Source organism: Mytilus galloprovincialis, chromosome 4 (genome assembly GCF_965363235.1).
Source record: "Mytilus galloprovincialis chromosome 4, xbMytGall1.hap1.1, whole genome shotgun sequence".
NCBI lineage: Eukaryota > Metazoa > Mollusca > Bivalvia > Mytilida > Mytilidae > Mytilus > Mytilus galloprovincialis.
Genome location: NC_134841.1, coordinates 87,969,029 through 87,983,142, shown reverse-complemented (window position 1 = coordinate 87,983,142; position 14,114 = coordinate 87,969,029). Strand labels below are relative to the sequence as shown.

At 31.9% G+C, this 14,114-nt stretch overlaps 1 protein-coding gene across 8 annotated transcripts in view; it reads left to right on the top strand.

The window, feature by feature from the left end:
• Positions 1–14,114, top strand: part of LOC143073300 (uncharacterized) — an 82,478-nt gene that overhangs the window by 20,257 nt on the left and 48,107 nt on the right. For 5 of the 8 annotated variants that reach the window (XM_076248726.1, XM_076248723.1, XM_076248724.1 and 2 more), the window contains exons 5-9: positions 2,586–2,678; positions 3,862–3,941; positions 4,583–4,754; positions 6,752–6,853; positions 8,195–8,335. In XM_076248726.1, coding sequence (XP_076104841.1) covers positions 2,586–2,678; positions 3,862–3,941; positions 4,583–4,754; positions 6,752–6,853; positions 8,195–8,335 — 588 coding nt within the window. The remainder of the gene's footprint in view (positions 1–2,585; positions 2,679–3,861; positions 3,942–4,582; positions 4,755–6,751; positions 6,854–8,194; positions 8,336–14,114) is intronic. The other 3 variants (XM_076248725.1, XM_076248727.1, XM_076248728.1) reach the window with 3 other exon arrangements.

Here is a 14,114-nt window from a genome sequence, read left to right as displayed (position 1 = left end):
TGAAAGTAATTCAATGTAATGTGTAATTGAGCATATTTAAAACAATCAAAGGTATTTACATAAGTACACTGTCTTCCAATCTGCAAACACAGTCACAGTGTAACCGTATCTGGGGCCAAAATAAAAAGATTGTATGTTTGCCCAAACGCGACCGACCCAAAATAAACCCGCCGACTCAAATTCTTTTTTTGACGTCTTGAAAGAATTTTTTTTCCGGATTTATTTTGGGTCCGCTTTGTCATCGTACAAAACTTAATGTTTGTCGTCTTTGCGTTTGAAAGTAACTGTGAATAAGATTAAAAGAAAGCGTATAAGAGACGCAGTTAATCGATATTCGATGTTCTCTGTTTTTATCTTCTGATTTAACGAACGTAAAGAAGTAAAACATGTGAAGTAGCACAGTTTTTTTACGCTGTAGTTGTTTGTACTACCAAACCCTTACCTTTATGCTCAATGTTAATTTCATTGTGTTATCGAATATCTGACAAGAATATTCAGGTAGATTTGTTCAAAACCATGTGCAATCGAATATTTTCAATGTTATTCTGACAGGAAATGGATCTGGAAGTTGCGAATTTACAATCTTGCAAGAAGATTTTGTTTTTACTGAATAAAAAGGAATTAGTTCTTGATAAATTGTTGTCTTTAATTATAATCTTCCTTTGTCATGTAAATTAGATGCCCTTTTATTCAAATAGTTCAAATTTAATGTGTCTCATTAGACAGTCAGTATGGTTGCTGTTTGGGAGAATTTGATAAAACTTATAATTACTCACAGAATCAGAAATATAATCTTAACTGAATGTAACTCCTTGTGAATAATTTATTGCAATATAAATATAAATCCCTTTTGACAAGAGAAATCTGACTTTTGTCAGAAATATTTTTTCACATGTGCAAAAGTAAAAACATGTTATGGACGCCATATTGGATTTTTATACAATTTGTGAGGAAGCCTCTAGAACCATGACCTAAAAATAAAGTCTTCAGAAAACGTTAACTTTCTGCAATTATATTTTATCAATAATGATTATTTTCAAAAATTTAAACTTGATTATTTAAAGAAATAAAATTATAACAAATACGTTTTTAGTTTGGAGATTCTACAGAACATGCTTTGATCTATTTATAGCCAAATTAGTTTACCTGTGTGATAATGTAAAATATAAATTTGTTTTCAAAACATAAAAAAGACACAAACTAAGGATGGAAGATAATAATTCATATAAATATTTTAGGACATTTAATCTATTTTAATAGAAATAGGATTTAAAAACTGCAAACAAATTTAATCATTACATAATCAGCTGATATTTTTTTTACACAAACATCGTGTTGATGGAACTGTTGAAAATCACTTCACAAATCCAACAGCCCTTTCACACAGTTAGCAATTGTCAGGGTAATAAACATCTCAGGATACAAATCATATAGTAGACTAATTTATTTATAACGTAAGGGTACCCAAATTGCACAGAGTACCCAAATTGCACCTATTTAGAAAAAATAGCAATCTCTAGGATTCAAAGATTTCCTAGAGACTAAACAATTTGTATTTTTATGATTTGATACTATGTACGTCTTTCAACATGGTAAACATATTTAGATATACACAAAACGTTCACAGTATTTATCAACAGATGGACTGTTTACTGAAAAAGAAAAATGTACGAAAACGTCACCATGCGACGTCATCAAAACGTCATCTTTTTAAAATTAGCAAATACAATATATTATAAGTATCCATTTTGTAAAATATGAAGAGTAAGCATGGACTTATATCATATTGTTCAAAATATTTGAAGAAATTAAACAAAAGCTCGGTTATTAGACTTTTGACAATGTGAATTTAAGCATGGATGCAATTTGGGTACTCCTCATTACAGAATCATGGATAGTTTGGAGGTTGATTCAAACCCATTTTTTTTATGACTCTATATGGATTCAAAATTAAATTGGTGTACCTATACAATGAAGAAGGACAGGGCTACAAAATAAACACAGTATGGACATTTTTTTCTTGATCATAAAAAAACGTAGGTGAAAAAACTGTCAAAATAGGTGCAATTTGGGTACTGTCACGTTAGAGGTTTTAAATTTATGGCTTTTGGTTGTCTCTACAAAGGTTTGACAGAGAAAAAAAAGATATACTGTTTTAAGATCTTTTAATATTTTCATGCAAATTCGGATAAAAAAAAAAAAAAAAAAAAGAATTTGCCTACCTACCTACCCACACCCAGTCATCATGGGTCGTGTTTGGGCAAACTGAAATATTTTTAATTGTGGCCTGGCTCCTTTTTTCTTAAAAAATCAAAGAAAACATTTAAAATATAAAATAATTAGATAAAAAAAAATGTGCTTTTAGAAATGAAAACAAGTGTCAGGAGTGTGCCAGACTTCAGGATTTAGTCATGAAGTCTATTCTCATGTACAATGTTTGAAATTGTTTGATATATATGCACATATGCCAAGGTGAGCCACACAGGCTCTAAATCTTGTTTTTGTTTGCAAGATTCTGAAATCTCTTGTTTGTTTTATTTGTCAATGTCTTTGGGAAAAGAGCAATTTGTTTTATTGTCTTGTAGATGATTCTATGAATGAGAAAGTAGAGATAAAACAAAGTCCAGCTATTAAACAAGAGTATTCAGTATCAAAGTCGGGCAGAAGAAGAAAAATACGTAAGATAATAGTAGACACGCTTAAAACAATAATTAGCATAGTTACAACTTCAAATATTAGTTTGTTAGATTTCAAATACTGGTAATATAACCACAGTTATCATCATCAAATCACCACAGCTCAGCATGTCAACTTTAATGAGAACACATGCATGCTACATTGAAGACCTGTTGGTGACCTTCTGCTGTTGTTTTTTCTATGGTCGGGTTGTTGTCTCTTTGGCACATTCCCCATTTCCATTCTCAATTTTATGACATGTATTCATCAAGTCAAATTGCTTTAAAGTCTGACAACCTTTGGAAAAGGAAGGAGGTGCTTCAGCCATGAGACTACAGAGCTGATCGATTGAAATTGCTGACTGAATGCATATGTTTTGCATATTTAAAAGTAGTTGCCATTTTAATTTCAACATTTTACTATCAAAATTGCATTAAGGCAAATCATATCTCTTTCTTCGGGTATCTTTTACAAATATCTTCTTTCCCCTAAATTACTAGGTTAATGAGAACCAAACTAGATCACAAAGTGTTGTTGGGGAAACTAGATGTCAGGTCAAAGAACCCTAGTGATCATCAACATGACCAATGTTAGGTATATATAGAACATGGGGTTAATGGTAAATATTGACCATTACATAGAAAATCATGTAAAGGCACTAATGTACAGAACATCAAGAGCTACCACAACATGACCAATGTTAGGTATATATAGAACATGGGGTTAATGGTAAATATTGACCATTACATAGAAAATCATGTAAAGGCACTAATGTACAGAACATAAAGAGCTACCACAGTCTGTTTTGACCAAAACTGTGGAACAACTCCATATAGGGGTTAATTTCCTAAGTCAATTTTTACCTTTTTTGTGCAGTTTTGGCTATTATCTTTCAAGAGCAAAAATTATCAGTGAGACAAGATTTGGGAAAATTGCTTTTTATGTTGAATTCCTGTGAGAACATATATTACAGGAAGTTATTTAGATGTCATAAAAACACTAAAATTTCTATTGCTGTTTATTCGACAGCTCAAAGTGGATCTGGATCAAACAAGCTGGCTTCCGTTGCTGAAAAAGGTTTAAATGTTGTATATTTCATTTTTTCCAGATGTGTGATTAAGGATCTTGTTAGCCTTGAGTTAAATTTTAACCATAATTGTATTCCAATTGATATTTTTATTATAGCAATACCAGGAGTATGTACAGTATGTGGAGGTGTTTCTTCAGGGAAACATTATGGTGTAGAAAGTTGTCGTTCTTGCAATGTAAGTAAAAAATACATTCAAGCTAGCCAACATTTCTAACAAAGAATATGTAATTTTAAAAGAAGTGTGGTAAGCTAACTATGCAAAATTAATTCTGTGGAAAACTTATTTGCATTAATTATAATTGTGATAAAGTTAGATTAAACAGCACATCTTTTAAACTGAATGGTTATAAAGCTTCAGTTAAATAAGCAAACATAAACTTGATGAACTTGTGGAGTCAATGATCTGGAAAAAAAACCCCACAAAATCAAATATTCACAAAAATGCATGATTTCCTCAATGTAAACGATTCGTACCCAAGAAAATGATTGAATCAATACACCTATTTCAAGTAATTGTCTGAGAACCACATGTCTGCGAAAAAACGATGGTATCACCATACCATTATACATAAAATTGCAGGCATTGCCATGTCATGTACCCAATAAAAAACACTGATCAAATTCCAGATATGACTATACAACCTGATAAAAAAAAATTATAATATGTTGAATATTGAAATTCATGGTTCCCTAGGCCTGTACCTTCTCAATTTCCTAAACAAAATGATATCCCACTAATATTAATGAATCCACAGTTTTCTTCAAAAGGTACGTACATTGCTTATCATTTTAATACCTATTTTATCTTGTTTACAGGATTTCTTTTATAAGAAGAATAACAAGAAGAATTTTGGCAACAGTCTTCAGTGTTTTTTTGAAAAAAAATGCATTATTTACAGAAACACAAGACATACTTGCGATTACTGTAGACTTCAAAAGTGTCTGGCAGTTGGCATGTCAAAACAAGGACATCTCAGAACAACTGCAGGTAGGTTGTTTTTGAACTTTTGCACTTCAGTTCAGGAAAGGTTGTACCTTTACAGAAAAATTGGTTTTCATCAAGTGAAATTTTTAATTATCCAATAGCTTATTAGCTCACCTGTCCTTAAATCAATATGAGCTATTGCAATCCCTTGGTGTCCTTTGACTGTGTAAACTATTTCAAACATCTTCTCTGAACCACTTAGATTAATTTAAAATTTTGGACAATGATTCATAGGGTAGGGTACCTAGTATACATTTTGTGTTTTTTATTTTGTCCATAAAACATGGCCCTCATGGCTGAAACAAGAAGTGCAGTTTTTGGCTTATATCTCGAAAACTAAAGTAAGTAAGGCAAAACAAACAACCTTACTGTGATTAATTGCCCCTTTACAAAATTTTTGGTTATTAATTTGAAGATAATTATCACCGTGTATCATCAATACAACCAGTGATCGATTTTGACATGACACGGTAACGAAAATCTTTGTTTTGTTTACTTTATACCAATGTGTACTTCAATCTAAACATAATTGTTGTTTTGTTTTGGTCGTAGGTTGATGATTAAAGAAGTTCCCTATTGGAATTTTGAAAACAAGGATTATAGATGTCTCATTATTTTCCCAAAATAAGAGCGCTTACTAAAATAAAGTGCAAATATTTGTCAAAGAAGTTGGCGCTTGTCTCGTCCGATATGATTCTATATTCATTGCAACTCTCTTTCAGATAGAAGGCCATTGTGTGTGCGTAATAAGTATAGCTCTTCAAATAATTGGCATTGAAATCCTTCATACATATATGTTACTTTTCGATATTTCATTCTGAAAGGAAGAGTTGTGTACCAAGTATAGCTGATCACAGAAATCCATCTGTAAGGTGCATAGTTAAGTGAATGTACACCGTTCACAAAAGCTCTATTTTCCCACTTATATATTACCCAAAATGTTTCATGCAATGGGTTTATCAGAGGTAGGTTTATGATTGGTTACTATTACTTTTGCCCTGTATTAATTAGCTTTCATTCAAATAAAACATGCAAATGGCTCTACAACTGTACCGAATTTGAAAGTTGACTTATGTAATAGTTTATTATTCTTAGTAGAATATAAAAGTTGTCTTATATCTAGGAAAAAATCAATTCAAAAATTATTTGGCAGCAGGATTTTCAGATATTGAGAAATGTACATTGAATGTAGATAAAACAAAACAAAGGTTGTATTACTGTGTCAGGTAAAAATGGATCACACCTCACTTAGTTAGTACCTTTATCCACTGTACTGATAATACACAGTGATTATAGATAGAGAACTTGAAAAACAGCTAGTTAATATCTGCAAATAGAGATTGATGGAGAGAAACTTTAAATGGCAAAAATGTTGAGCAAAGTTAGACCTACAATATTCAATCAACTTCTTACAAGGGGTTATTGCCCTTGAAAGAAAATTTTAGCCAGTTATGGTGGGTTCTTTTTTTTACTGGAACTGAAGTGGAAACTTTATGTAGCAAAAATTATCAGCCACAAAATATAATCTATAAATAACCATACTAAATATAATCTATAAATAACCATACTAAATATAATCTATAAATAACCATACTAAATATAATCTATAAATAACCATACTAAATATGATCTATAAATAACCATACTAGATATAATCTATAAATAACCATTCTAAATATAGTCTATATATAGATAACCATAACTTATTGCAGTAAAGGTAAACCAAATACTGCAGCAAAATTATTACTAGGTGAACGATACAGGCTCTTGTCTAAATAAAAGTCCTTTGGATACATCACAATCATTTCAATCTGAACATCATCTGAAAAGTCATGATTGCTTTAATCTTTTTGTTTTTCATTTTCGTACCAAAATTCATTCCCATTTCTGTATATTGCTTGTGTTAATTGATTATGAAAAGCATTAAAACAAATAGCTCAATAAAAAGATAAATTTTTAATTCAAATTCTTGATTTATGGTATATATTTTTATATTTCAGAGCCAGGGTCAGACTTCTTGAAGTGTGATTTTTGTAGTAGAACATTCATTGGTCCTTATGCTAGCCAAAGTAAAAACCGTCATAACAGGCAAATTCATTCAGGTATAAATATAAGGGCATAAAATAGACAAATGATCTTGCATATGTACAGAAATCAATAATAATCTATCTCTGTCCTACTAATAGATAAAAACAAAACTTCAAATGGGATATCTGAAATATTTGCATGATAGAAGCTTTCATTCTCTAAGTGGTTGTAATTTATTTTCGGATAATGTTAAAATGAAAATAGCAATGAAAGTGCTCTTAATCTTCATTTCATATGGAATTTTTATAAAATTTTAATTGAAGAATAAATGTCAGAAAAATTAGTACTGTTTATTCAGTTAACATGCAACCAATTAGATTTGTATGGTCTATGTTCAATAGTTTTTATTTACCTGTTCACACAAGCATCATGCTGAACTATGTGAAAATCTTTGGAAAAGTACAGAATTGATTGCAAGCTAATTGTCTCAACAGTACTGTATTTTATGCTACACTTGACGAAGACAGATCATGTCTTCATAATTTGTTGTTCCGACTTTTCAGATGATATTAAGATCAAAATAGCCGTTTAATACCAAAATTAATTTTCTAGTGATGTATGCAAGGACCTTTATCTTAATTATACCCCTGCTTAAAAAATAATCCACTGCTTTACAAAAAATATGGTTATACTGTTATACCTGTCTGTCTGTCCGTCAGTCCATCCCTAAATCAGTCTCCCATGAATATTTTAGTCGAATCTTTCTTAGGAACTAAATACAAGTATTCTGAAATTTGGTTTCAGGGTTATTATAAGTCAGCTATACCGTGTGATGGGTTTTCAGGCTCATCACTCAACAACTGCCTGTTAACTGAAATATTTGGGTGTGGGTATCATTAATGAGTAATAGCTTGCAGTTTCACTTGTTTCTCATAAAAAAAATTCTATAAGAGGTCTTATAAAAAGATATTTTATGTAAACAGAATAAGTCAAAAATGGATTTTCGAACGTGACAACATCCCAATAAAATGAAATGTCTTTTTAGAATTCTCATAAATTATCAATGATAAGTAGAAGCCAGAGCTGAAAGGAACAATATGAGTAGGGTCATTCCTTTAACCTTTTAAAAAGGCCTCCCCTCTTCCTACCCGACTAGAAACAAAAATGAAAGAATAAAATTATGAAAAGAGTAGGAGTATGACCGCAAGTTATAGATCTTGCACTACAATATTTTTGGTTATTTATCTTGAATATGAAATATTATCTGCTATATGTTATGGAAACAATTATCTAATATTCATTGGAAATTCAATGCTCGAGGTATTTAGATATTAAGCTGATTTAGAATTTAGTTGATTTGATTGATCGTCTAAGAGAGATCAATTGGTTTTACTTTAAAATAAGATAAATTTCAGTCCGACGGGCACACAGAGCAAAAGATCCAAAGAAATACAAGAAGTTTGTGAAAAGTTGCCAATGCCCTATTTGTCAACAGTTTTTTACTGGGAAAGGATGTTGGTACAATAAGGAGCGTCATATAAAACGAATGCATTTAGGTACAAATTTTCAATCCTGAAACTGAGATGTTTGTCTGGCCTGCAATGAAGTTACTGAATTTATTTTCCTTAATCAATGTCATTTATAATTTTATTAAGTAAACCAATATTATAAAAAGGAATCATATACTTTCGGCAATTTGCTATTGTAAAGCAGGCCAAACATGTCTCATTAAGTTCTTTATTAGTCATGTTTTTCAAAGCGTTGATTCAAGGATTCAAATTATATGTAAACAATTTTTTGCAATACAGATTTAGAGTCATATGAAACTTCAAATTAAAAAATAATTGAATATTTTTATATATTTGAAAGGCTAAGGTTTTTTTTCTAAAAGAAGTGAATGTAATTTTTAAAACGAAAATCCTGTGCTTTATCAAAATCTTCACAAATGTACAGATATTGAATTATTGACTTCCCAGACATTAATTCACCAATACTTTTTTCGGTATGCTATAACAATAACTATGTGACCCTCGTTATGGCTTCTGCCACCACACAGTGCAGTTGTGAGGGGAAAACTATGATGAAAGAATGTAAACAAACATACCAGATTCTTGAAGAACAAATTTTTTGCAACAAATGTTAAGCCAAGGAATAGTTGAATTAACAAATCTGAAGCGCATGGGAAATATAAAAACAAATAATAAGGCTCTTTCTATTTTATACTTATACCTTTCACGTTTTCCACTTGCTCTGTTTTATTGTTTAATGATGTCATGATCCAGTAAACTTCTGCAAAAAACTCTTGAGTTAATTGGCTTTGATCAACAACCACTGATTGAAATATTATTTGTTGATAATACCTTATGGATGTGTAATAAATATTAAAAAAAACAGGCATGCAAGATGAATTTGAGTATGTGTGCATTTGATCAAAATTTGAATAACTTGGAATTTCAAGACACTGGTTTCATATGGCTTTAAAGAAGAATTAATAATTTCATGAAATTAATAAAAAATAATCTCTAATCATGAAAAAAGATCTATATTTACAAGTCTTCAGAATATTTGAACCTTGAAACTTTTTTTGTTACTTTTTTTATTTTGTTACTTTGTTTTATTATCTAGCTAGGTCTGTTACTTTTTTTTCTTTTTTAACTTGTTGCATGTTTTACTGTCTCATCTTGGAATGGAAATTTTTGTTTAGTTTTTTTTTTTTTTTTTTTTTTTTGTTGTTGTTTTGTTTTGTTTTACTGTCTCACCTTGGACGATAGTGACAAAATACAAGACAAATATGGATGCTGATCGGGCGGTGCCAATGCACATTTTTTTCCAGTCTTTAGTTGCAGAAAGTTCAACATAGGGATAGTGATCAGGCAGAGGCAGGGTTAACCAACTTCTTAAAAGCTTCATATTTTAGAAGATGTAAGACCTGGATGCTTCATACTTTATGCCTTATGTCCTTGACCTCATTTTCATGGTTCAATAACTATTTAAAAAAAGTTAAAAAATTTTGTAATGTTAATTTCTTTATTATTACGAGTTATAGGATAACTATATTTGGTAAGTGCGTACCTTGCAAGGTCCTAATGCCCGTCGTACATTTTTCACTTGACATCGACCTCATTTCATGAATCAGTGAACAAGGTTAAGTTTTGGTGGTCAAGTCCATATATCTCAGATGCTTTAAGCAATATTTCTAGTACATTTGGTTTATGGAAAGATTTTAAGGTGTACATGTCCAACTGGCAGGTGTCATCTGACCTTGTCCTCATTTTCATGGTTCAGTGGTCAAAGTTAAGTTTTTTGAGTTTTTGCCTTTTTTTCTAATACTATAGTCAATAAGTCAACTATATTTGGTGTATGGAAATACTTTATGATGTACATATCTCAGTCTCGTAGTTTTTTTTTTACCTTGACCTCATTTTACACGGTTCATTGCTCAGTGTTAAGTTTTTGTGTTTTGGTCTGTTTTTGTTAAACTATAAGCAATAGGTCAACTATATTTGTTGTATGGAAGAATTGATAGCTGTACATGTCTGCCTGGCATGGTTCATATGCGCTTACCTCATTTTCATGGTTCATTGGTCAATGTTTAGTTTTCTTGATTAACTTTAGGTTTATGTGACAGTGTATTAAAGCTTTATATTTATACCCCCGCTTTGAAAAAGGGGGGTATACTGTTTGACCTCTGTCTGTCCGTCAGTCCATCACTCCGTCAGTCCGTCCATTCCATGAATATTTTTCGTCACATTTTTCTGAGGAACTACAATACAAGGATTTCTGAAATTTGGTTTCAGTCTTTACATAAGTCAGCTATACCGTATGATGCGTTTTCAGATTCATCACTTGACAACTTCCTGTTTACAGAACACTTGTATGATTTTACACATGATAGCCAAGTTGAAAATTTTCGTCACATTTTTCTCAGGAACTACAATACAAGGATTTCTGAAATTTGGTTTCAAGGTTTATATAAGTCAGCTATACCATGTGATGCGTTTTCAGATTCATCACTAGACCAGTTCCTGTTTACCGAACACTTGTATGATTTTACACATGATAGCCAAGTTGAAAATTTTCGTCACATTTTTCTCAGGAACTACAATACAAGGATTTCTGAAATTTGATTTCAAGGTTTATATAAGTCAGCTATACCGTATGATGCATTTTCAGATTCATCACTTGACAACTTCCTGCATACCTAACACTTGTATGATTTTACACATGATAGCCAAGTTGAAAATTTTCTTCACATTTTTCTCAGGAACTACAATACAAGGATTTCTGAAATTTGGTTTCAAGGTTTATATAAGTCTGCTATACTGTGTGATGTGTTTTCAGATTCATTACTCAACAACTTCCTATTTACTGAACACTTGCATATTTTTACACTATTAAAATTATCCACTTTCGATGGGGGTATCATCAGTGAGCAGTAGCTCGCAGTTTCACTTGTTAGGACTATCAACATATAAATATCAATGATTAGTAAAGAAGGCGAGACATTTCAGCATGTGCACTCTTGTTGACCTGTCTGTCAGTCCGTCTGACTTCTGTCGTAATGTCAGTTCGTAAGTCCTTTTCTTGTCATTGCAACTCCTCTAAAACCACACAACAGAATTTCATCAAACTTTGTAGACAATATTTAAAGGACATACTATTTAGATGTGCATATGGACAGGAAATTATGAGTCAATTTTTTTTTCTTAGAGTTATATCCCTTTTAAACTTATTTGCCTCAATATACTATTGCAACAGTTTGTCATCCCAACTCCTCTGAAAACACACAACAGAATTTCATGAAACTTTGAAGTTCATGAGGACATAATATGTTAATGTGCATATCCATAAGAAAATTTTTATCAGTTGACTTTTGTAGAGTTATTACTATTTGAACTTAAGAATTTGGTGAGATTTTGTTTGTCCAGTGACAATGTGGAGGTGTGGGGTATGTGAGCGTGTTCACAAAGGTTCTTTAATTTACATTGTCACGCATGGAATGACCAAGTTTCTTCAAGTTGAAAATGAAAAGTTGTATACAAATCAAATTATTTTATATATGCAAATGCTTGACTGTACAACAAATTGAATATCTACTGTGGATTCATTATTATTTTCGTTGGATACCAATTTTCGTGTATTTCATGGGTACAGATGAACCACGTAATCAAATTGTCAACGAATTACAAATTTCCTATATAGGCTTGGTGACACCTCTGCTGTTGTTTTTTATGACACATTCCCCATTTCCATTCTCAATTTTATTGTATACACACTATGACAAAACCACGAAATTAAATATCCACGAACTTGTAAGTTTTCCTTATTCCACAAAAATTGGTACCCACGAAAATAAATGAATCCACAGTATATCCAAATTAAACAAATAAAAGCAGTAATCCTGCAAACAAATCATGGTCACATGTAAACTTTATATCTTTACATTTGTTGTGAGCCATGTGCTTTTTGGCGGGAAAATATGGAAAATCCCTAAATTAATGACCATTGTATATGGTAATTTATAGCCAGCAAACAATTTCAATCTGATAAACAGCTGTGAAGTTCCATTTAAATTGATAATAATTTATACGGTCTGGGGAACAAAGTGAAACTGCAAATGTTTGTATATCCTTATTAGGGTTATGTAACTTTGTGTTTTTTCAGTGCTAAACATATGGAAACTTTTATAGAAAATCCACAGACTTTCCCCTTCTACTTTCATATTTGGCAATCGGTGCTTGATAGATAGAAGATTGGTGCTTGCAGTGCTAGCAATGTCAGATTTCCTTTTCCACGAAGTTTCTCCTTGGTATATGTACAAAATGACCCATCTCTTTTATTCATTATCTTTGCTATTTTGATACTATTGCATTCTGAAAATTTACAGGTGTCACATGAAAAACATCATATATAGATCCCCACTCCTCCCTGAAGTCAAAATAGTATGTCTACATCAGAAACATATATAATTAATTATAAGTCTCTGGTCAAAATCTACCGGGTACAGATTTATTTTTAGGTCAATTTTGAAAGAGCTTATTGCACATAAAGTTCAAGTACAATTAGCTATATAATTTATTAATAGAAATTAAGTTTAATGTATCATATGAATTATGCCAATGTTAAAGTTTTAGCAACTAGGTTGATGGTACCTTGCTGTCCAATAGTTTTGATGTGTTTCTGGAATACTCTTCATTAGAATGATCTGAGAAAAATGTTGGACGCAACATACATAAAGAGACTAAGCTAGAAAACCAAATTAAGGAAACACTTCAATCATTATTATTGTCCTGAACATGCATGAAATGATTGCCACTGAATGATAAACAACGAACAATCAATCAATTAATTAATTTATGGTAGCTTGTACTAGAAACATGAAATGTAATTTAGGGAGCTACTTTTTCCTCATTGCTTAAAACTTGTGTGATTGATTAGGGCCCCGCCGACGGCGGGTCGCCCTATAGTGATCAGTCTGTCCGTCCGTCCGTCCGTCTGTCCGTCCGTCCGTCCGTCCGTAACACTTTCGTGTCCGCTCCATATCTAGAGAACCGTTATGATTTCATACTTAATACTTAACATGATTATTAACCAACACCAGAGGGTGTGTCATGTTGTATGTACAACTTCCTAGGTCAAAGGTCAAGGTCAAAAACTGGTTTCAGTTGACAACCCCGTGTCCTGTGGTGAAGATCGTGTCCGCTCCATATCTAGATAACCATTATGATTTCAAAGTTTATACTTGACATCCATTTTAACAACCACCAGAGGGTGTGTCATGATGTATGTACAACTTCCTAGGTCAAAGGTCAAGGTCAAAAACTTTGGTTTCGAGTTGACAATCCTGTGTCCTGTGGTGAAGATTGTGTCCGCTCCATATCTAGATAATCGTTATGATTTCAAAGTATATACTTGTCATACATTTTAACCACCACCAGAGGGCGTGTCATGATGTATGTACAACTTCCTAGGTCAAAGGTCAACGTCAAAAAAACTTTGGTTTCAGTTGACAACCCTGTGTCCTGTGGTGAAGATTGTGTCCGCTCTATATCTTGAGAACCGTTATGATTTCAAATATTATACTTGACATCCATTTTAACCAACACCAGAGGGTGTGTCATGATGTATGTACCACTTCCTAGGTCAAAGGTCTGTCTGTCTGTTGGTCTGTCCATCGCTAACAAATTTGATCCACATTATATTTTGAGAGGACAGCTGTTATTATTTCATACTTTATACCTGACAAACATTTTCAACTTAACATATATATTAACCAACACAAGAGAATGTGTCATAATGTATGCATCCTAGGTCTAAGATCAGTCTGTCGGTCTG